Below are 27,307 nucleotides of genomic sequence, written 5' to 3' on the forward strand. Positions count from 1 at the left end.
GCCTCGATACAAAGTGGCTCCCTCTCCCCCTGATTTGAATTTCCATCCAGAGTGCGATGGCCACCACTCCGCCGCCACTGCGGTGACCGAGGGGCAGAGCCTCTTCCCGTCGTCGCTTTGCTATTCTTCTGATAGCCATCGCTTCCACGCCGTCTCCTCATCTTCGGTCCGTTCTTCGGTCACCTGGCCTCTCTTTTCCTTCCCGTCGGAGGGATGGCCCCCCCGACCCACCCTCACCCTTCCTCCTCTCTCGCCTCTTCTCAATGTGCGCCATCATTGTTTCGCTCCCTTTCGTCGAGCGCGTCCATTCCTCTCGATGGTCTCCTCCGGGGCTTCTTGAAGCATTTCTGCCCGAAAGGCCGGAATTCCTTTCACGCCTCCATTTCTCTGCCTCAGACGCTCAGAGCACTACGCTGTCCTCTATTGTTCCCGTTTCATTCAACCCGGAATTCCTCGAGATCTGGTGCGGTGGCTAGCATACTGGCCTCCCACCAAGAGGGCCTGGGTTTGACTCCTGGAGACGGTATGTCTTTTCCAGTGGTATCCCGATCCCTACGATCAAGGTGCTTTGTGGAGGGCACTTTGAGAGTCCGTCGGATGGGACGCTAAAATGTGTTACCCTTTGAAGCGTTTCGTTTTTAAGAGTAGGGTAATGCCGACGCCGGGTTTCTCTCCACCCTTCCTCTTTCTCCATCCATCCCTAATGATCTCAGCTGCCCGCCTCCCCCAATTACTACTGCTCCAAATTCCTCCGCTACACCCAAGTGAAGTTTAAGCTTTTTACCGCTTTCCTACCATCGGTCACTGCAAAATACTTGCGCTCGTTGCATGCTTGCATTAATTGGCCATCTTTATCTTGTGATTGAAGGATGTAGCCGTCAGGAAATCGCTATTTTCGAATGACTAGATTAACTCTTAACCTTAGCCCGTCGGATGGTATTCCCACTTTCATGCTTTCATAACTTATTCCCCGCAAATTTACACTTATTACATTGGAAATTGAGAGATACCCCTTGGTGTGTAAAATTCTGTGTTTTGATCGTTGAATTATTTACAAGTTCTTTCGGAGTATTACTGCGCGGCTTATTCCTGCCTCTCTCATCGCTTCCCTTCTGGTTTTCCAAGGGTCAAGCGTCGTCCCTTCGTTTTGATCACCATTAAGAAGCTCCTCCCCCACTTGACATCCCTTTCTCAAATAACTTCTCCAGCCTGTTAATCTTTTCATTTGTGTTCGTGAATTTAGCAGTTTAGCATCTTCCGTTTAATAATCACCAGGTTTTTAGAAATATGGCTTTGCATATTTTGGCTGAGATTCCTTCAGTAGAACCTGCCTCAAGTGGATGTCAACGTATGACCTCAGAAGTTTTCACGCCTTCAAATGTCCATTTTTTAATACTAATGACAAATGCCTAATTTTTCATCCATTATTCCTTTTGTGGTGAACGCTGTAGCCCAGGGGTACAGCGTTGGACTACTAGCCGGAGGGCCCGGATTCGATCCCCGGGCAAGCCTCCCTGGGCACTCTCAGCTCCACCCAAGCCGTGTGATTATTCGGGTGCCAGGTCTTCTTCCTTAGAAACCATAGTCGGCACAGGGTAATTAGGAACCGGCCCCCCTTATCGATACCCTGATAATGTGTCAAGTTCACACGCCAGACAGGGAACTGGGTGAACTGTACCACCACCTGAAAAACCGACCTTCGGGTTCATTACGGTTTATTTATGGATTTTTTTATTCCTCAGGCGTATGCTAAACGCACGGATCTAAAACTTAAAGTTCTCTCAGTTCGTTCTTAAGCCAAGCCTATACACATTGCGCATATTTTAAACAAATTGTTTTTGTTCCTATTTTTTATACTTACTTTCAATTACTTTTTGTAGCCGTCACCAAAGGTAATCATTGAGTTTTTAAACATTCATTTAATTGAATATAGACTCTTTTAGATGGTGCATCTTTCCATTTCTTTGCAGAAACTGGTGGTTTTTGTTTTTCACATGTTGCGCCAAATGTATTGAAATAATGATGATCGACCCCGTGCTTCTTCCCCCGCTCGGTCAAGTGCCCGGAGAGAGTTCGCACGTGACCCCGAGGGGCGGGGCCGCCCCTTGGGAAAATGGTGACCACGGTACGGACTCGCACTCTTTAAAAGAGTGCCTCCCCAATGCATTCCATTTCTCCGACTTTGCGGCTAAGCCTCGCGATAAGGCCCTCGGCGTTGGGTGGGATGCGTGCGAAACTGGGAATGCATTGCTTCGACGCCTTTCCCTTCAAGAGCCTTCGACTCTACTCGGGATAATGTCCCTTTTTCACGGGTTGCCGTGCCTCCGCACCTCCGACTCCTTCCGTCGTCCTGAAGAGTGTGATTTTGAAGAGAGGAATGACGAAGACTTAGTTTCGGCCACGTCAAGATCCGATCTCTCTCGCCATCTTTAGTTTGCACCACAGGTGTTAGAGGATTCACGCATCGCGCGAAATCTTTCAAGATGTAAAAGAAAAATTTAATTAGCTCTACTGGTAATGAAGCAATATTGAGTCGTCAGGCAGCCTTCAATTGATTACGACTATAATAGAGTGCTTTACAGGAGGTGACCTAGGAAGGTCACCTCTTACCAGATGGGTCGAGGGTTAGGAGCCAGACGAAAGGCAGGCCACGCAGCGTCTGTTCCTCAGTGAGGCGGCTGCAATGGCGTCCGACCCCAGTGGGGCTGCCCATCATTGAGTGATGGTGGTGTCTCGTTAAAAAACACTATTGAGGAAGGCAACGGGAAACCACCTCGATTATTCATCTCGTGCTACTATGATGGCCATAGATCAGACTTGGAATCCTGGCAGCCACGGGACTCGGCCCAATCGGTCCAGGTTTGACGGCGAGTTAGATAGATTCATTAAGAGAATTGAAATCAAATAAGACCGTGGGGATAGACAACATTCATGCGGAAGTAAGTAAAATACTTTAGGAAATTTTTTATGGATTAATTCGTAGCGTTTCTTACGGATAGGTCTCCTATCCCTCCAATATATTCCTATTTTCTGAAAAAACTTCATTAATTCTACCCTTGTCATTGTATGGAACACCTTTTAAAAATTTTACGAAAAAGGCAGATACCTGTACATCCTGATAATAGGTTTTCTCAGTTTCCTCGGCGTATCCATTTCTAAAGGCGAAGATGGGTTGCAGTTCTCTCTTTTCGCCGGGAAACGGTATGCGGGCCAATTAATTCATTCCTCCTCAAGGCAATGCTTCGTCCAAAAGCTTTCGGCATATCATGCAACGATCCACCGATTAGCCTCCATTCCTATGCCAGATTAAAATACAAATAAGGAAATCAACGAAATTAAAACGATAGCAGTTAACAATGGCTATCAAGAAGAACTAATTAATTAACTTTACCGGAAGAATCTTACGAAAATAGCCGTAAGCAACATTCACAACCCCAAATGTTTAAAAGATCCCACTGCCCAAAGGCGGCGAATATTCTCATCTCTCAAAAATATATGCATGGGAATATCTCTCAAAAAGTAATCAAGAATTTACAAAAAGACAAAATTAAATGTGCCTTTCACGACAGTTCGAAGCCTTGATAACCTGATCTCCCACACAAAAGACCAAGTTTCCAGAAGACGAGAGCAGCGGAGAGAATGAATTGAAATACCCGGAGTGTAACACTAAACACAAAGTATCAATATACTTGGCAAACAGGACGAAAATTTAAAGAAAGGAGAAAAGAACACCAAACGTGTGTAAAGAATAAGAACATGATATCCCTCTTTGCAAAGCACTCCATCGAACGTGACCACAAAAGTAACTACGTCACCAAAATGCTCCATTTTGAAAAGAAGGCCATAAACTCGATGCATTGGAGCAATTAGAAATTTAAAAAAAGGGTTCATTGCAAGGATTAACTCGCTAACGAAATGTTGTGTCCCTCCCACTTCCCCCCTCTCAGGTCTACCACTCTTTCAAGTCCAGTGCTTCCCACGGGGGGTATCATCCACAGTTGGACGCATAATTGCCTGCCGGTGCGTAAACAAGTGGTTGAAATGTAAGGCGGCAGATGGCTTCAGAGACAGAATTGGAAAAGGCATGTGTGCCGTTATGATTGATTCCTCAGTTTGAATGGCGATTGTGCAGAAAAACAAGTTAAGGATGTGCCTTTTAAATGGGTATATAATAAAACTTTGTCTTGTCAATAAGTTCATCTTTTATTTTTCAAATCGTAATTTACTTTCTGGACAACCCTCGTTAATTTGCTTATTGATGAATTTGGATGTAATGGAAACATATACTGGATGAATACACCTTTCGGGGAGAAATCCCCGACTGAGAGAAAAGACTCGGTCTCGCGGCGTTTGGGAGTGAATCCGAGGGGCGGCGGGACAACAGCAGAGGGGCTCACGTCAGCGGCAGGGCAGCGACACCACACCTCACCCCCCCCCCTGTGTACGCACGGGTGCCCGATTCGAACGCGCCCCCCTCCCTCGCTCGGCCCCTTCACGTGGGAGGAGGGGGCAGCGTTGAAGGCAACCGAGTCCCCTGTTGCGCGGGGCACGTTTCCCCCCCCGTTCCTCGGCAACAGCTCCGCCTGCCTCCATCCCTCTCTCCTCCATTCCGCTCCAACCTTCTCCGTTCGCAGAGACCCAGTGACGATCATCCATCCTCATCGACTGCGATGTAATTAAATTAACGGGTGAATTAAATGCCGAAAAGGTGAATCGGGAAAGAGTGGGGGGGCCAACAGTTGGAATAGTTCAAGCAGCAATGAATATGATGGTGATGATATTGGAAGCACAAGAGTCCGCGAAAGACGAATATCACCGAATCCCCATCATTGACGTATTTCTTTAATACTTACGCAGAGATTGGGTGGAAACGAAAATTGTGAACTGCATCTTCGCTCGCAATCGCCACGGCATTACTCTGCATTTCGAATGTATCTTCAAAAGACATTGTCCTACGGTTATAAGTTGTACATTCACGAACGATACCGCGCAAATAAGTGGAGGTCCTCTCCCTCCCCTCTTCCCCCCTCTCTCTCCCTCCCTCCACTCCGCATTGCCCTCCTGCATGCATATCATTTTCAATGTTTTCTAATCAAAGTCGTCGTCCCCTCCGGCGGTGTCTATTCCCGTTGGCCGTGGAGGCCACTCGACCCCATTTCGAGGGGGCCACCCTGAGTTCCCACCGGGGGGGGGAACCCGAGCCCACCCCTCGTCCTCTCGTCTCACCTTGCCTCCCTCCCGTTTCTTATTCCCCCGCCCCCAGTAGCGTCCCCTCCCCCGCCCCCCTTGCGCTCGGCGTGGGGCCGTTTCGCAATCGACCCCTCCCCTCTACTCCCCTTGTCGGGTTTGTTAATTGGCTCGCCTCGCCGATCCCCCCTCGCCACCCCCCCATACGCACGCGACCCCCTCCCCAATGCGACGACAGCCAGGGATTAGATTCATTGGCACGAATCCTTTTGGGTTTTCGCGTTGCTCCGCTTTCCTGACCCTCGCCTCGTCGAACGAAATTCAGCGGAGAACCATTCGGTCCTTTGCGCAATTACTCTTTCCACATTGGCCGCGAATGATTACTGGTCTCGCGATAACCCTGACCCCAGCACTCGGCGACGCATCCCGCTCGAGAAGTATCGTCCCATCCGCTTTGTTTGCCCATTACTCTCGGCAACGCGTTCCAATGTCGCCATCGGGCGCTTCCGATTAATGTCCAATGGCGAATGGCCGTCTAGCGCTGAAATGCGTCGAATGGCAATGAAAAGGAGTGTTTCCCGTCCGAAATCCATATCCTTTCGCAATTTTAGTCATCTTGACTTTGTTCCACAATGTCAGTGTTAATTAACGTCGGTGCCCCTGGGGTCGTGGGGCGTGAGTGACCCTGACCCCCGGTGGGGTCCTCCCGACCATCCGCCTCCCCGCGTCGTGTGCTGATGACCCTCTACCGCCGGGGGTTGTATCGGAATTGATTTCGTAAGGAATAGAGAGAGGAAGGCTCTTCCTCCTTGAGGGACGACCGGATTCACTTCGACGGCGGTCGGATCTCGTTCCTTGAATCATAACAAGTGCGCGGGACGCCCGAAGGTGTGCTTTTGTTATTCAAATACCCGCGAGGAGAGCGAGCGAGGGGCCGGCCGCTGCCCCTCGAACGGGGGAGGGGGCGGCCGGGAGACCCCCCACGGGTGCACGACGGGAGTTGTGTGACGGGGCCGCATTCGTTTCCCTTCCTCTCGCCGTGCTCCCCGCGACGGACACCGTTCGTTCCTGGCCCCATTTCGGCAGCGGCGTGGAGTGGCTGTCGGCGCGCGTCGGTTGCCACCTTCCCTCGGGAGTGAGCGGCTGGACCGGCGGTGGAGCGCTCCTCAATGTTCGACGTGGTTGAGCAGTGCGTGATTCCCCTGGGGACCCTGGTCAACTCCTGGGGTGGAAGCGGCCTCTGGAGGGGGGTTCCGAGTCCCGAGGTGCCCCTGGCGGAGGTCCCTGCGCGCGACCCCCGCCAATTCCAATCGAATACCAACCACCGACTTACCTAGGGATATTTTGAAATGGCGTCTTTCGACGTGTGTTCTGCGTTTTCGCAAGTGGGTGAATCACACGTGCGTGTGTGTGCGAAGAAGGTTCTTTCGTGTTCAGTTGATCGGTCTGACCGATTGCCTCGCCACGAAGCGAATGCTCATTTACGAATGGAAACCATTCTCTGGGTACTCCATCTTATTCCATTTTCTGTACCACGAAGAATAAATGCTCTATATATAATGGGAGAAATGGTTTTCGCTAACACTGGGTGGTTGCTGACATTCTCCCGAGGACCAATTGTTTAAAATTGTGTGTTTCTTGAATGCCAGTAAAAAACGCAATAAAAGGCGTCAATGCAGGGTTAATATTTATCTAGGTGCCCAAGATAGTCAAAAACATATGAGATTACAAAACTCCAAAAGAGGATAATCTCTCTGCCGTTGGTGGGTTTGCTATTTGGTAGAGATATCTAAACCTTAAATTAATTTTCATTCATTCATTATGAATATCAAATCTATGGGAGGAAATGATGAAAAAATTGAGCATGAAAATGTAGCATCCTCTGTTGGATTGTATCGGGGGTAGAAAGTGGTGAAATTGGTGGCAGGAAACCTTAAATAGGGCGAATTTTAATCCTTGAAAACCGGAGAAAAGCCTCTAATTGCTGGCCAACCTGTTGAAGATGTAAGTGGCAACCATTCCGCGAAATATGAAAAGTTTTTCTATATAAAATTCCCAGTTTTTCTCTCGTAAGAGTAGCATGTTGTAATGCTCGTCGAGTTTAACTTCCTATCCGCTTATCCTCGAAGTTTTCTCTGTTAAGTGTGAGAGAATATTGCTCGAGATGCTGTTCTATATTGAGAACGTGAAGAGAGCACTGGATGGAAAAACACGAAGTTGCCTGCTGCCGAACATCGTCTGCCGAGAAAAATCCTCAAATAATTGTCCGTCTTCGCCGTGTTGAGCGCAATTATGAAACAGGAAAATGCATAATTTCGCTTGGGTCACGAAATTCCTCCCTGTGTCACGCTGAGTTTGCATGCTGGACGAAGTGTGGGAAGCAATCGCAGTGAGGCAAGAGAATTATATTAAGGTGCCTTTTGAAGGAGAATAATTTTGGAGGTGCACTAAGTATGCCAAGGATGGGAGTCCATGTTCGATAGAAATTGAGTGACATTCGTACACGCAATAATACATACGCGTACTGCGGCCCACGGCGCGCCACGTGCGGTGAAAGCGGGCGCCAAGCTCTCCGGCACCCGAGGTGTCGGTGCGAGCGATCCGCACCGCCACCCTAGGAATCGCATCCCCCCCCCCTCCGGTTCGTTTACCCAACCGCCTCCGTGCACCACTGCACCCCCAAGTACCACGCCGTGCGCCCAATGCTGGAAATGCGGGGCAGCTCTCCTTCCTCCTCAGGTCAATCGTCGTCGCTAAGGGTTCGGGGATTATTTGATTGATCAATCGCATTCCAATATTCCAGCCACTCCCCCCGTTCCCTTAGAGCTCCTCGCCCCGACACGCCCCACCCGTCGTCCGTGACCTTCCTCTCTCACTCTCCCCTCCCCACAGTCCACGACCAATCAAACCGCCTCGTCTTCTTCCGCGTGTCATTCACTATCTCTCTCCCTCCACTCTCCTATATGAATCTCTTCATTTATTCCGTCTATCCTTTTGATTTTCGACGTTCTTCTGCTGCGCCTCATCGCCTCCTCTCGTCTCCCTTTCTCCGCCCACCGTCCCTCGATACGACTCAGAATGAATCGCTTCCTTAAATCGTCCATCCATGCTTGTCTTTGGCAGTTGCTTCTCGCGTCATCGAGCCTTCTTCGCCATTCTGCCTCCGCCATCTCCTCATCCCATCGCACCCCAGCCTGCTTGCGAAACAGCCTCCCTCTTCCACCTGTTCCACTGCGTCACTCTGGCATTATCTTCCCTAATTCGTACGCAATTCCTTAGTTTTAGTCTTATTAATCTTGAGATTGTAATTTTCTATCCACCACTGTCGAGAATTGGCGTGGTGCTGCTGTAAGGCGTTGTGGTGTGGTGGTTTGCCATTCATTGTCCTTCACCTTGTAGATGTGAAAAGTAATCTACACCATATCTGCGGTGAGATGGTACCTTTAAATACTCTCTTGTAGAATTTTTAGGTGAACTAACCCATGGATGGTCTTCTACATACTCCGAGTATAACTGCCCATTATACACGACTGATTATTTATTGCGGTGTTAGCTGACTTATTTTGCAGCAAGTCTCTGTACACCTAGGTGCCAGCAACCCATTACTCATTACATTTGTCTAAAATGATATGATGGGCTAGAGATGGGCTAGATTTGTCAAAAATTGCTATGACCAACGCAGTAGCGTAACTACTTTGCTAGAAAATTTAGGCTGGGATTCCCTTAAGCAGCGGCGTTTACAATATAGATTAAACTTATTAAAAACATTTAAGGATGGGTCCTTTTCCGATGACACCGAGAACATAATACGAACCCCAACGTATTACGGGCGGAGGGATCACGAATGTAAGATTAGAGAGATTGACTGCAGGACAGACAGATTTAAATGGTCATTTTTTCCGAGAACAATAAGAGACCAGAATTCTTTTAATCGAAATCGCCCAGGATCCGGCTCGACATAATAAGTATTAACCTACAAGGTAGCGACTGCGCAGGGTTATACGCTTATATTTATATTTTATATATATATATATATATATATATATATATATATATATATATATATATATATATTTTTTTTTTTTGCAGGTTCCCCTTACCTTTCCCCATCCATTTGAAAAACCCTAATCCCCTCATCCCTTACCCTTTCCTCCTGGTGCTGCACCCCCTGCCACACACCTTTTTGGTGGCTTGCAGGGTATTGATGTAGATGCAGATGTAGATGTACATGGTGTACGCCCTCGGTGACTCAGTCAATAGCGATCGCCGGCTCCTTCGAAAGCAGTCAACTGTCTCTGCCAATGCTTTAAGCCTGATATCAACGCGATATTAAATTAAGATTTCAGCGGTGGTAAACACTGACCAAATGGTGCACGAGCGGGCCCCAAGTGTGGGCGGAACCCTTTTAACTGATTCCGTCTCTCCTCCCTTTCTTGCAGTGCGTGGACTCATTCCAGTCTAATGCCATCTAGTGGCCAACCAAACTGTCGCTTTCCGTCTTTATTCGGCGCAAAATATAGCCATTTCATCTGCAAATCACAGCATACTTATCCTTTCTCCTTGAATCGATTCTCCACCTCTTCGATCCTTTCTTCGATCTTGTCCATTTCCTTCTCAAAATGCATTTTAAATGTCAATAGTGATAATGAGCGTCCCTTTCTCTCTTTGCCTCCATTTGCCTCCTCCCTGCTTTCGCCCAATCTAATCACTCCTCCAATCCTCCTCTCCTCATGGAGAGCGTGGCACCCCCTCTGCTTTTTGTCCATTCCATTATCTTAGTAGAAGCAGCATCATACTCCGGTCCTCCTTTCCTTAAAGCTTTCTCCGGATCAAGTCATGAGATACGACTCCGTGCCGGGTCTTCTTTTCTTTTCTCTTCGATGAGTCAGAGAGCGAGAATATCTTCTTCTCTCGTTTCCCTTTTTCGTCCAACTCTTAATTGGGACGCAATTAAATTCCCTTCTCCATCCTTCTCGGTGTTTTATTCTTGTCAAAATCTTCAATGCGTGGGTCATCTCATTGATTATTCTGCAGTTAACACTTTTTTGCCTTTTTCTAACATCGCATCGGAACGAATAAATTCTCCTTAAATCCACTATTATTTATTCTCTCATTCGTGTCAGCATATTGGGTCGTTTAGCTTTGCACTTATTCCCTTTGATCTGATTTCCCTTTTTTTTAATTGGTTCTGAAGGTACATTGGTTATATTTAACGTACGGGTTTCAATTACCATATATATTGCATCGCAGAATCAGTATAACGTGTATGGGATGAGAGTTTATTCATAAGAAGACCAAGGTAATTAGTGTCAAGAAAGAGAAAAGTAAAGAAAAACATTCCGATTGGGAGAAATAAAGCAGGATAAGTCGGGCGATATATGTACTCATCTAGGAAGGTAGAACAACTCATATATCTCGGAAGTGTTTTGGACCAAAATTGTCGAGGTAGTAGGGACATACGGAGAAGAATTGCTCCAGGCAAAGAGGCTTTCAAGAGGAGGAGGAGGAGGAGGAGGGAGAACGCAACAACAATCAATTCCTCCGAATATAGGAGGCTACTCAACACAGATGATAATGTGCACCCCTTTCTTACTCCTCTTTCTAACACACTGAGCAGTCTGAGGCATGTATTGGATGTTGAAAAGTCTTATGTACCGCTAATCGACTCCTATGCTATGCAATGCATAAATCTATCCAATTCACTCTATCAAACGCCTTTTCTAAATGTACGAAATATGACAAATACATGCTGATTGTATTCTGTATTCCTCTCTATTAGTGACATTAATGCTGCCATGGTATCGCGCGTGCCTCTCCCCTTCCTGAACCCAAACTGATCGCCCCCCAAGTGACCATTTGCCCTGCCCTCAGATTTCTCGTTGGCGATCATGAGAACTACTTAATTTGCGTACGAAATCAAACCCATTGTCCCGGAGTCTGCACATATTCACACTTTGCCTTTTCCGGAATAGGAACTAACACTGCAACCACTAAGTCTTCCTTCCAGATTTATCCCTCATCAATGCTTCAAATTAGCCAATGGAAGCTCTCCTCTCCACGTTTCCCAAAACTCGCAAGTAGTTCTGCGTGAAAGTGATCCACGGCCATCGGGAGGGTGCATTCTCTCATTCGGGGCGGAGGGTGGGTCCGGCCGGCCCTGGCCTCGGGCGAACCCAAAGCATGTTGCTCGGCTGAGGGAAAGAAGAAGTTAGACTCAGTTACATACCATCCACAGATCCCCATTCACAAGTAGAGCTCTCGCACTCCCGTTTGATTAGATCATACTTTTTGTGCGTCGGTTTCGACCTGGCGGTGTTCCTCGTCATAAACTGGCCAATGGCAAAGCGAGGATTCGGTGCCATTTGCGACATGATAGCATTTGAAGGCTGGTCCCTTTCATCAGCACACCCTTCCTTTATGTCTCAATGTTCAAAAAAACCACTGTGCCCCACGGTGATGTACTCGAGAGGCATCTCATTTAGTCACAAGGTGGAAGTTAATAGGCCAACGTTATTATCTTGATAACAATTACAAAAAGATGAGATGCACGACCCCTCTGCAAATTCATTTGTTTTTTGTGTTTAAGTAATACATTGAATGTAGGCAGGAAAACCTTCCCCGATTGATGCATTTGTTTAAATATGAGAAATTTTCAATATAAGTTTCAACCGAATTTTTAAGATTAAAGAAATGTTGAGAAGCAAGCATTTTAGGATGCTGGGAAATACCCTGTTGGCCTGCTTGGTTGCGTGTTTCTCCGTCGGCCGGGGGTCGCGCCTCCCTTCCCCTCGCCCGCCCAACCCCTGCTCTGCTCAATCTACCCCCTCCTTCCTTCCAGAAGCGGCGCGGGGGACGGAGACTCCGGGGGCGCCATGGAGCTGACGGTCGACTCGAGCAGCGCCCGCGGCGGCCTGGCGTCCCGCGCCGGCGCCATCTCCCGCAAGCGGAGAGCCTCCCTGCAGTGAGTGCACCCCAATGATCGGCCCGCCCGCCTTGGGGCTACATGTTCCGTTAATTACAGACCGGTGTCATGAGGATCCCTCCCATATAAACTTCCTGAGCATGCTTCCATATTCCATGAACTACATTGATAATCATAGTCTGTTCTATCACATTAAAAAGGTTTGGAAAGAACATATAACTCTATAAATAATACTTAGGGTAACATATTAACATCGCTGGAGCGAAGAAAACAAATAGCACTAAAAGCCTACTCTTAGTCTTTGAAAACGCTTTAAATAATAAACTTGTTTAAAAAAGCATTCAAAATTTTTCACACTTTTCACTGTTATTAAAATTTCAATCATCAAGGGCTTGAAATATATTAAAAAACTGGGTTCGCAATTTTATTCCGTAAACCAAAAGTAATCTGTGGCAGAATGAGTTTGTATTTTGTAAATTACCCCTGTGAACTGTGGCGGGGAAGTGTGATCTGCCCTCCAATTTCTCTCATCTGAGCCAAAGACCGTCATCATAAAGTCTCTGGTTAAGTCAGATTATTCGCCACCAATACGTCTCTTCAGCTGCGATACAAGGAAATATCGGAGTACGAATCTATTATCACCGAATAAAAAGTATAATTGCTAAGATTCAAAAGTGTGGTCTCCAAATAAATATGAACAATATGCCCCAATGAAATCACGGCAAAAAATTCCTTTTTTATCTCTCCCATCCCCCACTCTCCTATCCCCCACTCTCCTAACCCCCACTCTCCTACCCCCCACTCTCCTATCCCCCGCCCCCTATCCCCCACTCTCCTATCACCCACTCTCCCAACCCCCACTCTCCTAACCCCCCCTTCTCCTATCCTCCACTCTCCTATCCCCCACTCTCCTAACCCCCACTCTCCTATCCCCCACTCTCCTATCCCCCGCCCCCTATCCCCCACTCTCCTATCACCCACTCTCCCAACCCCCACTCTCCTAACCCCCCCTTCTCCTATCCCCCACTCTCCTATCCCCCACTCTCCTAACCCCCACTCTCCAAACACATAGTCTCCTAACACCCTGTCTCGTATCCCCCACTCTATGATACCCCACTCGCCTATTCCCCACTCTCCTATCCCCCACTCTCCTATCCCCCGCCCCCTATCCCCCACTCTCCTATCCCCCACTCTCCTAACCCCCACTCTCCAAACACATAGTCTCCTAACACCCTGTCTCGTATCCCCCACTCTATGATACCCCACTCGCCTATTCCCCACTCTCCTATCACCCACTCTCCCAACCCCCACTCTCCTAACCCCCCCTTCTCCTATCCCCCACTCTCCTATCCCCCACTCTCCTAACCCCCACTCTCCAAACACATAGTCTCCTAACACCCTGTCTCGTATCCCCCACTCTATGATACCCCACTCGCCTATTCCCCACTCTCCTATCACCCACTCTCTTATCCCTTATTCCCTCCATTGAGCCCGCGCTGCTCTCCACTACCTTTTTTTATTGCATACGTAATCTTTTCGTCTCATTTTTTTGTTTCTTTGGACTCTGTATTTCTTTCCTCCTACTATTTTCATTTGTTAGCAAATACTCTCGCATTGCCGTTAGATAAGTTTCCTCAAACACATGGGTGACCTTTGTGGAGTGGGCATGGTCATTTAACCACGTATCCAGTCGAGAGATGCCGAATCTTTATTATCGTTTTGCGTACATTGTTTTTGGGGAAAGCGCGAGATCTACGGTAAGCTCACCTTGAGAATTCAACCAAGAATTGCTTCAGTGTCTTCCGACTGGCTTTGTTTTATTTATCTCTGTAGTAGCTATATAATTTTTAGGTGTTTCAACGACTGAGGCCTTTGGTAGTTATCTATCGCAGCTGGTACGTAATGTTTTTGACATTGGAATGGGATTGCGCGCAGTGTGGTTGATACTGAGTACTTTCTGAAAGGCTGCATCTTTTGTTCGGTCCAAGGCATTTCCCTGGACATCTGTTTCCTCATAAGAAAGCATTCGGTCTGACTGCATACATACCGCGCTAATCTCTCGCCGTGTTTCCTTCGCGCTCGGCCAGAGGTCAAAAAACTGCATTCCAATAACCTGACTAAGATCGCATCCCACTGCTCGTCCCCTAAACGCCGCTCCAAACCGCGCTCCCTCGGTCAACCCGAGGGACGATACCACAAATGCCTGGCAGGGGCTCTGAACTGGGGCCCGACCCGCCTCTCACCTCCCAAGTCAGCGCTTCGGGAGAACGCGGAACTACCTCGGATCCACGGTGCGTGGCTTGCGTCGTTTGCCCCCAAATGCACCACGCCGCTTAGAGCGTCACCCGGGGGACCCTGCCCCCCGGTCTGCAGCACGAGGACCACGATCCAACAACCCCCTCCCGTTGAGCACTGCGTCACACGAGGGATGACGTTTGACTTCAATCAAGTTATTATTGCGGTTTCGTCAATGTATTGGAATGCCGTCGATATAATTATGTGATATTTTACGACATTTCCTCGCTGTATATGTAGATGATACATTGTTTCAATAATTTCGATACAAATCTTTATTAAGTCAATCACATTTTTCCTGACTGTCCTTTTCATTTATGCTGGGCGAGAGACATTCAAATGGAATTAAAGATGGCTTTAGAAACAAATAATTACATATCATCATTAGAGCATATTATGTTTCAGTTCATGCACACGTATGCAGTGTATGTAACAGTGTGCATAGTACTCGTCATTGTGTCTTGCACTGAGGCGGGACATGCACCGAAGCACACTTAACCCAATCGAATAGATTCTTTATCCAAGCGCGCGTCATTTCACCTTGTTTTCTTTCTGTTATCATACGATCGCACGCCACTTCGTCGACTTGGTCGGCGTTCCTGTGAGGTCCCCACGGCTTGTGCTGTGTGGGCGTACGATCATTTAAAAAAGTCAAAGGACCTTCTCATTGATTAGATGAAATATCGAAACGAAACTAATCGCAATCGAGGAACATTCGATATGATGACTATATAATGAATAATCGATACTTATCGCCCGACCCGAGGGGCGATATAATTCTTTGGACATTGGGCCTGGACTCGGCGATCCGCGCATTGTGGCACTACGGGTGTTCGTTGGGGCCGGGTCACGTGACGCGCGCGCGCCCTCGAATGCGAACATGACACGCCGAAGCGTCGCTCCGGCACGCGCCCCGGAAATTGGATTTCCGGGAGCGAGGGGAGGGAGGCATCTGGCAGGATCCCTCTCCTGCCCTTGGAGTGGTTTAGCGGTCTCCCCCGGCGGTGAGGGGCCTCCGATGTGGGGGTGTTTTGGGCCCTTGACGCGTCTATTCCGTGGTACCCGTGATTAAGGCTTAATACCGCTTTCCGACGAATATCATCTCTTAGCTATTCCTAGGAAAATGGGAGGTGGGGTATTGCGGATTTTCCATAGTCATTCAAATTTGCTAATATTATTTTTTTAACGAGAGAACATTGTGATTTAATAGTTTAGACATTTTCAAAAGGAAGCCCTTGGTAACACTGCCATTTGTTTCTTTTTGAAATGCTGCTCCGCATAATTTAGCGTAAAGAAACAATATCCACATTTACACGGAACGGTATCATTCATAGCTCGCATTGATTCGACACTAGCATTCGTTAAATGATTGTCAGACTTGGAATTCAACTTGTCAAAATTGTTTATAATATCCCCCCTCGAGTAAAGTCTGGACCCGCGATTGTATTTCATTTAATAAATTATGGGAAGCAATGGTGTTATTCCTCCGATTTCAAATGCCAGGATATTATCTCTTTTTGTTAGAATTCTGGGTATATAATGTAGTATAATCTAGTAATTCTAAGTATACATCTATTTTACGTCTGCTTACATTTCACACGATTGGTCAGCATCATTGGGCGAACAAAAGGGAAAAATAATTCCGGTTATAACTATAAATGACTTTGTTTTCACATCCGAATGATATGTAGTCTCCGGATTAGTGTTAGGCCTTGAACGCTGGCCAGTCATGCTCTCACTAAGCCATCGCGCACTTGCTCTCGGACCAGACTTCTGCCTGGCGCACATCTATTCCTCCGTTAGTTCTTCATACTTGCCGCCGCTCTTCGTACATTCTACTCGACGCATCTCCCCTCCCCCCCATGGACCACACTCCTAGTTCCGATGAGCCGTTCTGAATCTCCTCAGTCTGGAGATATTCCCACATTCTACCTGGTGTCGTGCGATGATTATTTCTCCTCAAAGGGCATCTGAATAATGTCGATGAGCACTGATGATGTCAATGGTCGTCCGTGCCATTTCGATGGGTGGTCGGGTGGAGAGGAGGAAGGCAGTCCGCGCCGCGCCCGTTACTCGGTGAGAGGACGAAGGCCAGCGGGGCGGGGAGTCACGTCGAAACAATATGAACTACTGGGGAAGTCGACGGGGCACCACATCAATCATTTGATCCAATAAAATTTGATGCATTAAACAAGAAAATGAGTGGTGGTCACTGAGGGAGTGGGGAACAGGGCAAGTGTCGTGCCTTGCAGCGGAGGCAAGTCCTGTGCAGGCGTGACGACGTGTAGCCCATTGGCAGCCGAGCGGATGACTGCGAAAAAGATGAGACAGCCACCGCGAAAATAGAGACTTGAAATGTTTGACCGACAAAGGAACTAATAGCAGTACTCTAGGGTAGAGTGGTGGTATAGACATGCCAAGTGGATGTTCTTGGTGAGATGGACCGACAGTGGGGATTACTGGAGCCACGGTACAGAGTAGCATCGCTCAAAGGAGAATGGCAGGGAGTATTTAGAACGAGGATGGGATCGATGTTGGGAAGGGGGTATGGGTGATTACCTTGCGTGAAGACGCAAAGAAGAGTCAGTGAAGACTTGGATAGAGAGCGTATTTTGACATTTCTCTCGTTTTCGAGACCAATACGAAATATTGCCACGACACATATATTCCTTCTCATTTTGGATTGCTGTCACTTTTGCCAACTCCATCTCCTAGGCAACAGGATAATACTGTGAATGAACGGGAAGAGGGATGGCGGCCTAGATGGAGGGGAATGGAGGCATTTTGGATGACGTGAAGGTAAAGAGAGAGTATTTGCAGCGGAAAAATTGCCCCCACGAATCCTCTACTCCACTGACTAAATGAAACAGACTCTTATCTTGAGTTTCCTGCGAGAGAGAGGGAGAGCACATAAAATAGACTCTCGGATCCATGAGTGTCGCGAAGTCGTAAAAGTCCCTTTTCTCGGAGGCTTTTGCCCGGGCAGCAGTTGGCGCCTTCGGGGGAGCGGACGTCAGAGCAGCCGAGGCATCCTCAGTCAGACTGAAGGGAGATCAGAAATCGAAGCGTTGCGGACTTTCTCGGATGTAAACGCCAACCAGGGACTCTTATTTCTATGCCGCCGGGTGGGGCTGGACTTCTTCTGTCGTCAAGGCATGAACGCTGATCGAAAGGGGATGTGACATGAGAGGGAAGGCTGGGGAAGGTAGGAAACATGAGGAGGAAATTTGAAGTGTATACAAATATAGATATACAAATTGGGATCGTGAGAGATTAGTTAGAGAGAGCGGGGATTACCTGAACCATAGGAAATCGGGGAATGAAGTAGTTGAAAGAATGTTGATGGAGTTTAAACTGGACCATACCAGCATATCTTTATGTCAGGGAATAGACGTAGATAGTCCATGTAATAAACTAGCGAAAGGGGACGTGCAGGAAGAAATATCTTCTTAGCATAGCGATGAGGGATTAGAACATTCGCCATCGGGCATGAAACGTCTAAAAATTAGTTTTGCTAAGTTGTTAGTCACTAATAAATATTTGAAGTATTCCAAATATTTTAAATAATGTTAACTACTGGTGCATGCGCTACGATATTTAAGTGTAAAATACCTCTCCACGCTTGCGAGACGAGCTGTTGGTACTAAAAAGAGCAGTGAAATAAATTTAGGATAAAAAAATGGCAACGTTCACGGAAATTAAAAATAAGCAGGTGCTTTTATTTCCCATTACAGCGGTCGTTTCTTGTTATTCTGATTCCTTATTTCCGCGGGGAAAATGAAAACGTGTCAGCCCAAAGTGTTGTGCATATACTAATCTCGATTTCATGACCTCTCCTGACGCAGTAAAATTATTATAAGAAGTAGTCGACGAGGACGGGGTGGGTACGTCATGGGCACTTCACATGACTGTACTCTCATGTCTTAACTTGCATTTAAGAAATCGTCGTCAAACCCCATGGAGCGTACATATCACCGTGACAGAGCATTCTTTGGCTCTGCATACTTCCCGTCACCCACCCGAAATGCCCGCTCTCCCTTCCCCACTTCACTTTCCCAGCATCCTCATCTCCATTTCCCTCTTCAACATCCACCCCATCGCTTCTCTCCTCCACATTTAATAGTCTCTTATCTAACGTTCACTCCGTGAGTCATTGCGATCTCGGTCCTCCAGTAATCCAGATATGCTACTCAGTCTACCATAATAACGTTTTACAAATCTAGCTCCTGTACGCTGCGCGTGATCTAATTCGACAATCTATTAGCTTCATGAGGATCCCATAACACTAGGATTATACTCTAAATGAGGCCTAAATAGCGAAAGACAAAATTTACCTTTAAGGAACTGCGGGAGAAACGGCGACAGTTACTCAAACGGAGTCATCCGCTAATGTGCATTAAAGTGCAATAATTGCAAGGTTTAAAAATCCTTTATCCCGAATACCAGAGTGTAACGGACATTCTTGCTCCCTCCACACTCTCCCGATGATCGCTTCATGGACTTGTCCTCTTATTCCCTCGCACAACCGATTATGTGTGTGCTTCCCGCGATAATTGGTCCATTCGGCTAAATCTTTAAATGTTGTTTCTTGAATTAAAATAATTGAGTGCTTGTTTTGTATCCGTTCGTCATTCCTTATCGTACGAGGGAAGAGCGAGTGGGCACTTGATTCTCTCTCTCTGTCACAGTCTGTTATTTATTCACGACGGTGTCCGTTATTTCGTCACTGTTGTCTACTGGGACCATAGCAATGACCTCGGTGTCGCCAATATAAGTCCGGGTGTCCCTTGGCACATTCCTACGTACCCTATCCGACCCCCCCCCGTGAGTCAGTCGGGAGGCTCCCGAACCCATCCTTCCGACCTCTCTTTCCTCGCCGCAATTTTTAACAAATTCGGCGGATTATATCGAATCTGAACCTTTTCCAATTCCATCATTAACGCTTCATACCATGGATTCCAAATACTTTGCCGCGTGCTCCGAGTGTGGCTGACCCCGGCGGATCGACGCCTCTCTCGAACACTTCCATTGAATTTCCCTTCCGACGAAGCCCGATTGCCTCGGATCTCAGTCAGGACGAGGGGAATGAATGTGTCAGAACCCCGGAGGCCTGAAGAGGGAGGCGCCCCAAAGAGGGGCGCCTCCGTGGGGGAGGGCGGCCGAGGGCGGCGGCTACCCACTCCCCCTTCGCGCTCGAGCCGTCGGGCGGGCGGGGGGGGGGAGCGTGTGTGTGTGTCCACGCTGGAGGGGGCGTGGCCGGGGTCGCGGGAGGCGGGGCAGCGCCCTCCGCGCCTCCGCCCCATTGGACGGTGGAATGCCCGCGGTGGCGCCCGGGCCCAGTGTGACGGAGGGGAGGGAGGGGCGGCAAAGGGAGGGGGAGTGGGGATCGTACTTGACATGCTGGGCCGTATTTCAATCGAGGCATGGCTCTCCCTCGGGCGCGCCCTTTGAGTGAAGGGCGGGCATCTTCTCCGGGGCCCGTGGAGCGTGGAACACGCAGTTCGGCCCCCCCTTCCCCCCTCGCCGATGTGGTCACCTCGTGACAGTGGCTCGCCGCTGCAATCGATGTTAGAAGAGCGGGGGGGGGGCGCGTGCAGTGGGGGAAGCCCCCCCTTCTCGAGCGGGCCCTTCCAACCCTTGGCGCGAAATCATAGTTCTAGTCTTATTTCCATGGAAGTCGCCGTGGTCTTCCACGTGAATGTTCGCTGACAATTCAGTAGAAAGACTTAGGGCAGAAAGGGATGATTCGGCGCGCCTCTTCGCCGCCCCGCCTTCGGCTGCAGTCGGGGCGAGGCGGAAGATAACACTTTCCACTCCGTCTCTTTACGAGAATAGTCTGACCGACCTCAAATAAAGGAGACATTTTTTCTTCAAATTTATTTTTATTTCTCAACATACCCTCCTTTCAAGTCAATACACTTTTTCCGCTGATTCTCTAAATTTTTCAACCTTATCGATTATTAGTTGATATCATTCTCTGCAAAACAGGCATTTACATTTGTGTTAACCTCCCCGTCCGACCGTAACCTCTTCTCCTCCGAGCAAAACATTAAGGTCAGAAAACAGGAAAACGTTGCAGGGGGCAGATCTAATGAATATAGAAATGATGAGTGGTCAACCAATTTGAAGAGTAATTCATGACCTTTAGCCATGGCGACTGCCCAATTATGATCAGGTGCGTTGCCCTAATTGGAAAGGACATTCTTCTCCTTCAAATCAAGCGGCTGTTTTCCGGCAATTCCTGCCTTCAGCTTGTCAAGTATTGATGCCTTATTGTTTTACCTTTTGGAAGACAATCGATGGACGCAATTCCAGGACTACCCCAAAAAACTGTCGCCAACACATTCCCAGCTGGAGTCGTGGGTCCATGTTTCATCTACTACAGTTATGAATCAATGGGAAAAGTCTGACTGACTGTCTTCTCTGTTCCAACAGGGCCTTGGAAATGTGCATTCAAATGCGTTTTGGCTCCACAGTGAGAAGCAGCCTTTGGTCGATCTGACGCAAGCATTCTTTCTTTCGATATGTCCACAGCCTCTCCCATTCATCGAACCTTAATTCGATGGTCGTTCAGTACCATTTGGAGAATTTTTTTAACGTTTAATCAATGGTTGTCGCAGTTTTTGGTCGTCCCGAATGCTCATCATCAGCCAAGTTGGTACGGCCACGTTTGAATTCAGCTCCCCAAAATATCATTGCAGTAAATGATGCCGCAGAGTCCCCGCAAACAGCATTCAACCCGACTTTGATTTGCATATTACGTTTCAAAAACAAATATTCAATAATTACAGCTCAATAGCCATTTTTTCCATTTTCACAAAAAACCCTTGCAATGACTCACTCAAACGATTGTCAAACAACCGCGAGTTCGAAATGGGTGACATTTAGTGAGTATCTTTGAAGCTTGCGCAAACGCATTCCACAACTTTTGTTGAATACTATCTTCATTTTGTGCTACCATCTTCATGTTGAGGTTGTAAACTTTTTTGACCACCCGCGTCATAGAAACATTTAAGTTGTCACATATCAAATTTTACACATGCACTGGCGGAATAGAGTACCTCTTAAAGATATCGACCCGAACAAATCTCCGGGACTTGATGAGATGCCGGCTCGCGTGTATAAAGAACTGTCGACTGAAATTGCCCCTTATCTTAATATAATATTTAAGAAATCATTAGCAGAAGAAAGCGTGCCAAGCGGCTGGAAGATAGCTTCTGTAACACCATATTTAAAAGCGGAGACCGGGAGACCCCCGGTAATTATAGGCCAATATCGCTCACCTCCATCTCCTGTACGATTCTTGAGCACATCATTGTTAGTTCAATAATGAGGTACCTCGATAGCCAAGATTTATTGATTAATAACCAACACGGGTTCCGTAAAGGTAGATCCTGCAAAACTCAACTCGCACTCTTTGTTCATGATTTAATGCATTCCCGCGAAAGTAATATTCCAGTTGATGCGATATTTCTTGATTTTAAAATAGCTTTTGATAAAGTCCCTCATTGCAAGTTACTCGCGAAGTTGGAAACTTATGGAATACACGGGAGTATTATATGCTGGATTAGACAATTCTCAAGAGATCATGTTCAAACTGTCTTCCTGGATGGTGTATCATCCGATACTGTCTAGGTCGCATTGGGTGTACCTCAAGGAAGTACCATGGGCCCCCTCTTATTCCTTATTTACATAAATGACCTCAGAACCATCGTTAATAGCAGGCTCCGTCTTTTTGCTGACGATGCAGTGATTTATGTGGACATTCGAAGTCGCGATGACAGAGTCGCGTTGCCTAACGACCTAGATTCAATCCATATTTGGTGCGACACATGGCAATTAGAATTAAATGAAAAAAATGCGTAGTAATAAATTTTTGGGAAAAGAATAATTCCCTCCCATTTAGTAACAAAGTGAAACAAACAGAAATCGTGAGGGTAGATTCCTTTAAATACTTGGGAGTAACAATTACTCACAATCTGTCTTAGGGAAAGCACATACGAGAAATATGCGGTCGTGCTAATAAAAAATTGGGATCTGAAAAAAGAGTGCTAGTTAACGAAAGGCTAGGTAATTGCGAAGAAAAAGTGAAGGAACGATATTTCCTTGCCCTAGTTAGCCCCCACCTAGAGTATGCTGCATGTACATATATGGGATGCTTAAGAGATAAATTTGATTTCGGAATTAGATCGAGTTAAGCGGCGGGGGGCTAGATTTATCAAACATTATTATGACCAACGCAGTGGTGTAAGTATTTTGCTCGAAAATTTAGGCTGGGATTCCCTTACTCAGCGGCGTTTACAATACAGATTACACTAATTAAAAACATTTGAAGATGGGTCCTTTTCCGATGATATCCAGAGCACAATAAGACCCCCAACGTATTACGGGCGGAGGGATCACGAATATAAGATGATTAAAGAGATAGACTGCAAGACTGACAGGTTTAAAATTTCATTTTTTCCAAGAACCAGATAAGAAACCAGAATTCTTGTAGTCGAAATCCCCCAGGAGTCAGTTCGACACAATAAGTATTAACCTACAAGGATTGCGCCAAGGACTGCGCATGTTATATTTAAAAAAATCATAAACACAGTAATCAACCCGAAGGTCGGTTGGTGATGGCAAAGATCACCCAGTACTAATACGGCGTGTGAAAATTCACACATCAGGGTTGGGGGGCCAGTTCCTTTCCCTGTGCCGGTTATGGTTCCCAGGAAGACCTGGGACCCATACTTTAGCTTGGGTGGAGCTGCAGGTGGCCAGAGTGCCTTGCACGGGAATCGAACCCGGGACCCTCCGGTCAGCAGTCCAACGCTCAACCCACTGGACTACCGCGACCCATACATGTTTTAGATATATATATATATATATATATATATATATGATTTCGTAGACGTAACACGGAAGGGCCGAATAGTACAATACACAGTAACACATAATATAGAAACACAAAAAAAGAAGAACACTCACACGTTATTTCTTGATATTCCGACGGAATCACTCCGTCTTCATCGGAAGATATGGAAGTAAACGTAAATAGAAGTAAAAGTAAATATAGAGTGAAGTATATATATATATATATATAATTATTATTTTATTATTAGGTAATCTACCGGTTAAGTTAGGGTTTTGGATGGACATAATTACTTATTAAATAATTTGTGACCCATAGCAAAACACTACATCCTACTCTACATCGGGTCCCTCTTCATCTCTGAGTACTTTCTTCCTCCCTTCCTCCCGTCCAACATCCCTGTCCTGTTCCTTCCCTTTCCTCGTTTGCCTAACATTCTCCCCTCAATTAGTCTTCAACATCCCCTTCATCCACTTTTCCTGCCTCCATAGGATTTCTCCCAACAAACCCCTCTCTTCGCCAAAAAAGTCAAAACTACATATGTAAGTGTCCTTTCTTTGTGTTTCTATAGTTTAACTATTTACATCTGTGTGTATATATATAAATAAATAAATATATATATATATATATATATATATATATATATATATATATATTTATTTATATATATATATATATACACACAGATGTAAATAGTTAAACTATAGAAACACAAAGAAAGGACACTCACATATGTAGTTTTGACTTTTTTGGCGAAGAGAGGGGTTTGTTGGGAGAAATCCTATGGAGGCAGGAAAAGTGGATGAAGGGGATGTTGAAGACTAATTGAGGGGAGAATGTTAGGCAAACGAGGAAAGGGAAGGAACAGGACAGGGATGTTGGACGGGAGGAAGGGAGGAAGAAAGTACTCAGAGATGAAGAGGGACCCGATGTAGAGTAGGATGTAGTGTTTTGCTATGGGTCACAAATTATTTAATAAGTAATTATGTCCATCCAAAACCCTAACTTAACCGGTAGATTACCTAATAATAAAATAATAATTATATATATATATATATATACTTCACTCTATATTTACTTTTACTTCTATTTACGTTTACTTCCATATCTTCCGATGAAGACGGAGTGATTCCGTCGGAATATCAAGAAATAACGTGTGAGTGTTCTTCTTTTTTTGTGTTTCTATATTATGTGTTACTGTGTATTGTACTATTCGGCCCTTCCGTGTTACGTCTACGAAATCATATATATATATATATATATATATATATATATATACACACACATACGAGGGTCATCCGGAAAGTAGTACCCGTTCGTGAAATAAAGACACAAAAGTAAATATTAACAAACATAAAAAATTTTATTTGAAAGAGGATACTTTAAACTACTTCTCAACATAATCTCCAAGCAAATTAAGGCATTTGTCATAACGTGTGACAAGTTTCTGTATTCCTGCTGCATAGTCCTTCGCCGCCAGCTCATTGAGATACGCGAGGGACCCATCTTGCACAAATTTTTGCATAATGCAGATGGTGTTTAACAATTTCATGAACAATTGTTCGAGAAACATTGGGAAAATGCTCACAGATGTCATCAATTGTGACGCGCCGATCGTTCCTCACGAATTCGTCAACTGAGCTCACCAGTTGGTCTGTAATGACAGACGGTCTCCCCGAACGCTCATCGTCGTGTGTGTTCCCCCTCCCCATGTTGAAGTTGCGACACCACCGCCGAACAGACGACTCGTCCATTACATTGTCTCCATACACCTCCTTTAATTGGCGATGAATATCACATGGGCGAACGTTTCTTGCATTGAGGAATTTAATCACTGCCCTCACTTCACAACTGGCGGCGTTCTCAATTTTTTTAAACATTGTAAACAATCACAGAAACAACACAGGCAATGCTAGCGTCACGCAACTTGGCTCAGAGAAGGCAGACAAGCCACTGAAGCTATCTGACCTCGTCCAGCGGCTACTCGCGTCGTCAGCACTTCATGCGGCACGAACGGGTACTACTTTCCGGATGACCCTCGTGTATATATATATATATATTTATATATATATACACACAGATGTAAATAGTTAAACCATAGAAACACAAAGAAAGGACACTCACATATGTAGTATATATATATATATATATATATATATATATATATATATATATATATATATATATATATATATACTTTCTCTGGTTCCCCTCACCTACCCCCGCTCACCCCGACCGCTCACCTTCACGTTCGCTGCTCGCATGGAGACGTAGTGTTTTGATTCGAGCTACCGTGTTGTCTTGGACACTCCCGACAAATGGCGCCCTGGGAAGAGGCGTCGAAGCGACGTCCCTCTCTCGCTCCCTCCACTAATCCCTTCTCTTTCCTCTGCAGTGACTTGAGCGACGACGGAGAGGAAGAGGAGGGCACGGACGACGGGCGTACCATCAAGTCCACGGAGGACAGCAAGAAGTGAGTCCAGGCTGCGGATGCGTCTCTTCGGCACTCCATCCGGAATTTCCCCAGGAAATTGGTTTTTATATTTCGGAGCGGTTTTCCCATTCTTCCCTTGGACGATAACGTCGTCATTTGAGACATCTTCACGTTGGTGTGGAGACATCCTAGAAACATTTTCTATAAAAGTGCGAGTATTATTTTGATTGCTATCGTCCCGGTTAAGGTAGGTTTTGGATGGACGCAGGCCATACAAGGACTCTACGATACATTTACTCACCTCTCCAAAACAAAACATAACCTGACTCCGACAATACAAAAAAGAAACCACATTTAATCCCACATAATTTCTTCACGCCTTCATTCCGTCCAACATCCCTATCTTATTCCTGTCCCTTCCCCATTTGTCTAACATTCTCCCCTCTATTACAGTCTTCAACATGCCACTGCCGATCAATTTGCTCGGTGCACCCATTGTTGATGATTTCTCCCAACAAACCCCTCTCCTCGCCCACCATTCCCAGCACTTCCCTCGTTTGTTTTCCTTTCTCTCTAATTCACTTTCTTCATTCTTCTCCACACCCACATTAAAAAAGCCTCCAATCTACGTCTATCCTCCTGCTTCAATGACCACGTTTCCGCGTCGTACATAACTGCGCTCCATAGCAAAGTTTTGACGACTACTTTCATAACATTCCTTATCCAAGCGTTCCTGTTATTACTCCCTCCTCCTTGTAAAAGCCTCTTCGCCTAGTGAAATTCTTCTCCGTTGGCATAGTGATATTCTTCCCCACTACTTTGAGCATTTCGATCCAGATACTTCCAAGATACGTAAACTGTTCCACCTGCTCTAGAGTATGAACTCCTATGTTATTGGCTTTCCTCTTTCTTAAAAAATACATTATCTATCACCACGTAAACTCTATAATATCAATGAAAAAATAATGTATATTAGATTAGACTCTTCTCGTTGTAACGCAAACGAAAAATAGTCATCGATGGCTTGTACTCAACGGAAGTAGGTGCCCCAGCGTCCGCCAGGGAAATGCAATAGAGCCGCTTCTATTCTAAACTTACATAAATGATTTAAGTTCACACGTTAGTTGCAATCTCAGATTGTTTCCCGACGACAGGGAAATAAGGAGTCCATCAGATTGCGAGCACCCCTCTAGAGACTTAGGCACACTATCGGATTGGCAAAAGGAATTAGAATTACTACTTATCAATGGAGGAGCAGGAATTCAATTATGAAATACAGGATTCGGTGCAAACTGTTGGAGATCAAGTTAAATATTTGGGGGTAGTTCTAAAACCTCTCCTTTCCTGGGGAGTACATGTCAGGAGTATATGCGGGTCCACCTTAAAGAAACTAGCCTTAGTAGATGGGTGGTGGGGAAATGTAATGAGAAAGATCAATGGTGTTATTTGGCTTCAGGTAGGCCACTTTTGGAATACGCTTTGTGTATTTTGAATCCTTTGGAGAAAAGAATTAGATCAAGTTCAGAAAAAATCCGCCAGGTATGTTATACTGCAATGATAAGGTAAAGGATCCAGTAAAGATAGATACAAATATTTGTTCTTTCCCCGGAAC

The 27,307-nt window shown here is 46.2% G+C and overlaps 1 protein-coding gene across 1 annotated transcript in view; it reads left to right on the plus strand.

Annotated features, from left to right (window-relative positions):
- The window catches only part of cyc (basic helix-loop-helix ARNT-like protein cyc), a 120,488-nt gene that overhangs the window by 27,505 nt on the left and 65,676 nt on the right, over nucleotides 1–27,307 (plus strand). Inside the window, exons 3-4 of the mRNA XM_071591096.1 lie at nucleotides 12,026–12,148; nucleotides 25,657–25,734. Coding sequence (XP_071447197.1) covers nucleotides 12,026–12,148; nucleotides 25,657–25,734 — 201 coding nt within the window. The remainder of the gene's footprint in view (nucleotides 1–12,025; nucleotides 12,149–25,656; nucleotides 25,735–27,307) is intronic.

The sequence above is a fragment of the Hetaerina americana genome, unplaced genomic scaffold (assembly GCF_022747635.1).
Source record: "Hetaerina americana unplaced genomic scaffold, ioHetAmer1.1.p SCAF_41, whole genome shotgun sequence".
Taxonomy (NCBI): Eukaryota; Metazoa; Arthropoda; class Insecta; order Odonata; family Calopterygidae; genus Hetaerina; species Hetaerina americana.